Source organism: Phragmites australis, chromosome 16 (genome assembly GCF_958298935.1).
Source record: "Phragmites australis chromosome 16, lpPhrAust1.1, whole genome shotgun sequence".
Classification (NCBI taxonomy): Eukaryota; Viridiplantae; Streptophyta; class Magnoliopsida; order Poales; family Poaceae; genus Phragmites; species Phragmites australis.
Window position 1 is genome coordinate 24,703,273 of NC_084936.1, and position 7,351 is coordinate 24,710,623.

At 40.2% G+C, this 7,351-nt stretch overlaps 1 protein-coding gene across 1 annotated transcript; it reads left to right on the plus strand.

Annotated features, from left to right (window-relative positions):
* Positions 1–797: 797 nt before the first annotated feature.
* On the plus strand, positions 798–1,764 carry LOC133896146 (protein MIZU-KUSSEI 1-like). Its single transcript, XM_062336669.1, has one exon. The coding sequence runs from the start codon at positions 969–971 to the stop codon at positions 1,710–1,712; it is 744 nt and encodes a 247-aa protein (XP_062192653.1). The 5' UTR covers positions 798–968; the 3' UTR covers positions 1,713–1,764.
* Positions 1,765–7,351: the final 5,587 nt, after the last annotated feature.

Consider the following 7,351-nt stretch of genomic DNA (forward strand, 5'->3'; position numbering starts at 1 on the left):
AAGTAAGTTGAGAAACTAGTTTTTCTGAGAAGTGATATGCTAAGAAATCAAAAATTTATTGTAAAAATCAACTGCTAAAAATCTAAAAACAGTTTTTAAGAAAAACAAAAACCATAGTTTTTTAAAAAAACTAAAAGCAGAAGCAGAGCCAACACCTTTTACAAAGTGTACACTTGCGGCAATTGACTAGCTGTAGAACCAGTCTAGCAGGCAGCAGAGACTTTGAAGTACAAAAGCAGATATGAGTGGGAAAACGATACTGCTAGGAAGATGCGTTTAAGCGGTGGGAACTAACATCTATTTCCACACCCACTTAGTCCTTTTTTGAATGCAGAATTTTTAAAAGACATAAATAAGGAAAATACAGAACTAGATTGCCCTAACTTCTTGAATCTTAATGAAATAAAAAATAACAGGAAAACTGCACATCATGGAGCGCAAGAAAAACACATGAATCAGAAGAGAGACAAATAAATTTTTTCAAGAGGTTAGACCTTAGGCTAGAAATCCTTCAAAACTCTTGTGGAACAAGCCATTCCATATCAATTTCATAGAAATTCTAAGACTTCAATCCTTTGTTCCAAAAGGCTACATAGAATTTTTTTTTCTATATGATTCAAATCCAATAAGAATTTTTCCTATATGATTTAAATTTTATAGGAACTATTTTAGCTTAGTTGGTTGAACGTGCCGATGTACTATAAACCACTAGTTCAAATTTAGGTCTCTAATTTTTCTTAATATCAAAGCCTCTCTCCTAGATTGATTGAGTTTTTTTAATTCAAGTCCTATGAAATTTCTCCATTTTTCAAATGTTCTGAAAAATGCCTTAAATAACTGAGGTAGCCTATCGATTTCCTCTCCTCTGGCTCGGGGCTCCATCGGAGGAAGATTGCAGCCATCAGCTGCACCAATCCCGCCGGCCGGAATAATCAAGCTCCATCTCACTCAGCATCGATCGCTGGCCAATGCCATCTCTCATCGACGGCGCTGCGTCGCTGCGGTCGCTGCTCCGGCCGACCACCGATGAGCGGCGGGCGAAGCTCTCGGGAGCGGGGGCAGGGGGCGCCGTGGGGCTCTTCAAGATGTTCAAGCTCCTACCGATGCTCACCACGGGCTGCAAGATGGCGAAGCTGCTCGGGCGGCACAACAGGGTGCCCCTCCTCGCCGACCACGCGCCTACGGTGACGCTGTTCGGGCACCGGCGCGGGCGGCTGAGCCTGGCCATCCACGAGGATACCCGCGCTCCGCCGGTGTTCCTGATCGAGCTGCCCATGCTGGCGGCCGCGCTGCAAAGGGAGATGGCCACGGGCACTGTGAAGCTGGCGCTGGAGAGCGACACGCGCAGCGCGCGGCGGCGGCTGATTGAGGAGTACGTCTGGGCGGTCTACTGCAACGGGCGCAAGGCCGGCTACGCCATCCGGAGGAAGGACGCGTCCGACGACGAGCGGCACGTCCTGCGGCTGCTGCGCGGAGTGTCCATGGGCGCTGGGGTGCTGCCGCCGCCGCCCGACGAGAGGGCGGGCGCCGCCACGCCGTCCGCGGGGCCCGACGGCGAGCTCACATACATGCGCGCCCGCGTCGAGCGCGTCGTCGGGTCCAAGGACTCCGAGGCGTTCTACATGATCAACCCGGACGACGGCAGCGACAGCGGCGCCCGCGGCGGCGATAGCGCGCCGGAGCTGAGCATTTTCCTTGTAAGGAAGAAGTGAGGAAAAAAATAGACAGTACGTATACTGTTTTCTTCTGAATGCGTGTGTACATATACCGTGTGAAGAGAGCTATATATATTCACTATATATCAATTAATTTGCGTGTGCAACAGTGATCAATTTGAACAATCATCACACGAGTGAAATGAATGGCACATTGATCAGTCTCTGCACACGTGTTTGGATTGCGTTTTGTCAAAAAAATTGACGTTAACCCCGCCAATAGCTGGTGAGTCCATGCTCCTATCACCCAACTTTTTTGTCGCCAACCGTGGGTAAAAGAGGAAAGAAATTCTATGATATCTGGTTAAAGAAGATCTTCTCTTATATATGTTAGTTATATGTTGTAGTGAAAATAATATTATTAGATTATGATTGTGATTTTAGTGATTAATAATAATATAGCTATTGGGAATAACATGTTTATCAAATATATATTTTAGTAGGTCTCATGGATACAATAAAAGACAAATCGTCAAAGCCAGAACAAAGAGAGGATTGAATTAGACTTGTTCCATGAATTTTAATATGATCATATGAAATAGATTTCTGTATAATCTTGTAGAGCTCTTCACAAGCTTTCCATAGAGCAAAAAATCATCAAAATCGGAGTTCGGAACGAAAAGTTATGCTCAAAATACATAATACTGTTCTGCTGAAATTTGCCTGACCGGATAGTTCGATGCTCACATAAAAATTGGTCCGATGCTATATAAGATAATTCAGTGAGTACAATGAAAAATAGTCCGGTGTTCACAGAAAATTTGAAGCGAAATCTTTTGCCTCACCAGATGATCCGGTATTCACAAAATGAACACACTAGACTATTATTTACAGAGAGCTCCAAAATGAAGATTTGCACATAGGATAATCCAGTGCATTTTTTCAGTATTCAATAAGTTATCACAGGATAATCCGGTGTTCACAGATGAGTCTGAGTGAGTTCCAATGGCTAGTTTTTTATGCTATACTCACCGAATAATCCGATGTTCACAAAATGAACACACTAGACTATTATTTACAGAGAGCATCAAGATAAACATATCCATATAGGATAATCCGGTGTATTTGTCCGGTGTTCAGTGAGCCATCACAGGACAATCCTGTGTTCCCAGAGATTTAGGTGGGGTTCGCTAGTTTGTGAGAGTGTACTCACCGGATGATCCGATGTTAGTACTACTGTTCTCACCGGATCATCCGGTGTTAACAGCTTTTTAGAGCCATTGGGTTAACAGCTAGTATGCGAGTTTGAGGCTATAAATACCCCTTTACTCAGTCTTTTGAGGGTGTTGGAGTCTAGAGAAGTTCATATACACCTGATAAAACATCCAAGCCACCAAAGTGCTTAAAGTGATCATCCAAGGTAATTAAGTATAAGATTAGTGAGTGATTAGTGCTTATAGGCTTAAAGAGTGAGTTACTAGGTGATTGCTGCCTAGAGAGTGGATGAAGGAGTGATCCAACAGTGTACCTCTTGGTACGCCAGCACCTTGGAGTCTTGGTGACTTGCTGGCAAGCTTGTTGACCCTCCGACTTGGTGTGGAGCGGTGGCAAAGCGAATGTGAGGGGACGCGGAGACCCTTGCTTTTGTGGCTCAATCTCTGGAGTGATCATGGTGGCGAGGAACTGGAAGAGAAGCTAGTAGTGATCTTGTCTTGGTGTCTTAGTGGCTTATCTGGGTGGAGGCCTTATCTTCGTGACTTGGTGGCTTAAAGGCCATGACCGGGTGCCGACTGGGAGCATATCCTTTGTAAAGCTCCAATGTGGACTAGAGGTGGCATTTATGCCATCGATACCACGGGAAAAATCCTTGTGCCGAATTTGCTTTCTCTACCTTATTTACATTTCTGCATTTACTTACTTACAATGTACCTTCTTAGATAGGTTACAAGCGCTTTGATCGGTAGAGTAGATATACTAGATAAACCTAGAGCATATTTAGATAGAAATTGATATAGGTTTATCTTGTGTTGTTTTTAGAGCCGAAATAGTTTTAAGTGTCATAATTCACCCCCCCTCTTAGGATGTCACCGATCCTTTTAACTGGTATCAGAGTCTCGTGCTCTTGATAGACTTAAAATCCTAAAGTTGTGACGTCCGGGGTTGAGATGAATTCCCATAGTGCTCCACTTTTTGATGGCACAAATTTTTCATGTTGGAAAATTCTAATATCTTATTATTATTTGCAAGCTAGAGGCTCAGATGTTTGGAGAGTCACCGAGGAAGGGATGAAACCCCGTATCACCAACAAGGAGAGGCAATTATATGCATTGGCAAAGAGTATTCTTTTATCATCTATATGTGTTGATGCATTCAATCGTGTTTATTCTCTCACCAATGCACATGATATTTGGAATAGTCTCATTAAAATACATGAAGGCACAAAAGGATGTGCGCAATGAAAAATATCATGTGCTTGTTATTGAGCTTAATGGCATCAAGCAACTACCCCATAAAAGTGCTAATGACATGTACTCACGTTTGAATATTCTTGTCAATGAGATCAATGGGTTAGATTTGACACCAATTGAAGATGATCAAGCGGTGCGAAGAATACATCAAACTCTTCTTTCAAAATACAAGTTGATCGTCTCTATTATCTACGACAACAATGACATCAAGAAGATGACTTCAAGTCAAGTGCTCGGCAAGATCACCACCTATGAGATGACAATGAACATAGGGGTGGAAGCTTCTTCCTCATCCGACATCAAGAACCTTACTCTCACAAGTAAACAAGCTAAATGTCAACACATGAAGGCAAGAATAAGAAGACAAAAGCAAGAGTCAAGCTCAAGTGAAGATGATGAAGATGAAAATGAAGAGAGCTATGAAGAAGATGAGAAAAGCACCTCAAGCGATGAAGAGATGGATCCCGAAGTCGCCAAGCTCATCTCATAAGTGGAGAAGAACATTAAGAAGATAAATGCCAAGATTGATCACCCAATCTCCATGAGGGACTTGGCCAAAAAAATTGATCATATTAAGAAGGAGAAGAAAAAGATCAAGAACAAGAGGGAGACAAGGGCAAGAGCCAAAGCATTCGTAAGTATAGAAAGATGAGTGAGTGATAATGAAGATTCAAGCTCAAGTGATGAGAGCATCACCATTCACTCCTCCAAGAGAAGCTCTTCCTTGAGATCATCATCACACAAGTCATCTCACAAGCCATCCTACAAGTGACTTATGGCCAAAGATATGAATAGAGATATAAGTGATGATGAACCCAATGAGGATTGTTCTTCTTATGATAAACTCCTTCATTTGATCAATGAGCAACAAAAAGTCCTTAAGAAACAATCAAAAGAGATTAAGAAATTCAATGCACTTAATGACATTCATGCTACCTTTATTTTTAATTATGAATAAATATTGTGCAAATTCAATTTCCTAAATAAATAGCATGAAGAACTTAAGGCTAAATTTGAGTGCATTAAATCTCAAACTAAAGTCCCTTTAAAGAAATATACCTCTCTTTTTAATTACAATTTTAAGGTAGATGCTTCTACTTCTTGTGATGATTTATATGCTTTATCTAGCTCGCCCCTTTGCAATGAGATTTGTGTTGAGAATGTTGTTATAGAACAATCTAATGAACACATTGTATAAGAGAATGATGAGCTCAAAAAAGAAGTGGAGAAGCTCAAGGAAGACTTGTCGAGATTGAAGGGCAAATAACATGTCCAACCTCCTCAAGATAACCATGCTTTTATGGTGAAGAAGCTTGTGGAGGGTTCAACCGTGATATATTTCAAATGCCATTAAGAAGGCCACAAGTCATTCCAATGCAAGCAAGTCAAGAAGGAGATTAAGGAGAAGAAAATATGACAAACCTCTCGAACAAGATCACCAATCTCTCCACCAAGCCCAACTACAAGAACAAGATCAAGAGCAACCACTACAAGCTCAAGAATAAGGAAAATGGCAAGGTGGTTGCACACATGGTTGGGAAGAAAGATCGGAGGTGGAACCAACCCATTTGGGTGTCAAGAAAGATCACCAATAATAAGGGGCCCTAATTGATTTGGGTTCCAAGTAAGACTTGAAGCCTAAGGTGGCTATGGGGATTTAGAGGTTTAGCTTACAAGATGAAGTGAAGATTCAAACAAAGAAGTCAAATGTATAAGATGGGTGCATTGATAAAGATCATAATCATTACAGATCCAAATCCCCATCCAAAGGTAAAAAGAGGTAAATGAGCTAAATGCAAAAATCATTTAATTATTGTATTTTTACCTCATCTAGGGTTGCATGTGCTTATTTCAAGTTATAGCAATGCCTAGTGTAGGTTTTCATATAGTAGGTTGATTGTGTTTATCTCTAACCCATGAGCAACCTACATGGTTCATTAGTTGTAGGTTATTTATATTGCACTTGTCTTTCATTTGGTACATTTTATGTGACATGATTCAATGTATAGGATAAGTCCCCATTGTTATCAATAACAAGTGTATATATCTCACAAGTATTCAAAACTTGTATGCACATATTTAGGGGGAGTATATCCTATATGTTGTGATTTTAAGACTAACATGTGTTACAAGTTGTATCTCTTGTAGTCTCATGGATCAATCAACATGTTTCTGGAGGTATGCAATGCTTAAACGCTTCAATTGGTATCATTGTTAAATCTTTATTCATTTAAGCTATCTCCATGCATAATATAGCTTAAATTTTCTATCTTGACATATTGTCTAGTTGTACATATATTTCTTTCTCATCATATGTATGCACACATATAGGGGGGTTTAGATTATATTATGTGAGTTTCATGAATTATGATCCATGTGGTTTCATAGCTTTCAATTGGTATCATTACAATTGATATTATTTTTAATTGGATCATGATTTGTGAAGCTCTCTCCCATATTCTCTAATGTTTTTCCCTTTAAATTTAACATGTGCATATAGTCCTTTTTGGAAGATTGTTCACAAAGGGGGAGAAGTTTGACAACCAAAGCAAGGAATGCGAGATGAACAATGAAGGGAGATTACAGCAAGTGCAAGATACATGAAGGTTAACAAAGGGGATAAGCTCTTGCTTAGGTCAAATCAAGGGAGAAAGTGGCAATGGAAAAAAGAGGAGCCACAACATAAAAGGACTAAGTGGTAAGAATATGCATACAAGCAATGTGGTAAGACTTTGTGCTCATTATTGATCTTTACATTTGGAATCATTTGTTATTTACCACTTGCTTTGGTTGTGTAGTCATCAATCACCAAAAAGGGGAAGATTGAAGCGAAAATAGCCCTATTAGGCTATAATTGTGATTTTGGTGATTAATAACAATATAGTCATTGGGAATAACATATTTGTCAAGTATATGTTTTAGTAGATCTCATAGATGCAACAAAAAAGAAGTCACCGAAGTCGGAACAAAGAGAGGAATGAATTAGACTTGTTCTATGAAATTTGATGTGATCAAATGGAATGGATTTCTGTATAATCTTGTAGAGCTCTTCATAAGCTTTCCATAGAGCCAAAGATCATCAAAATCGGAGTTCGAAGCGAAAAGTTATGCACAAAATACATAACGTTGTTCTGTTGAAATTTGTCTGACCGGATAATCCGTTCCTCACATAAAAATTAGTCTGGTGCTACATAGGATAATCCAGTGAGTACAATGAAAAATAGTCCG

Coding starts and splice junctions, on each gene's coding strand:
- LOC133896146 (XM_062336669.1), top strand. CDS start 969: ATGCCATCTCTCATCGACGGCGCTGCGTCGCTGCGGTCGCTGCTCCGG.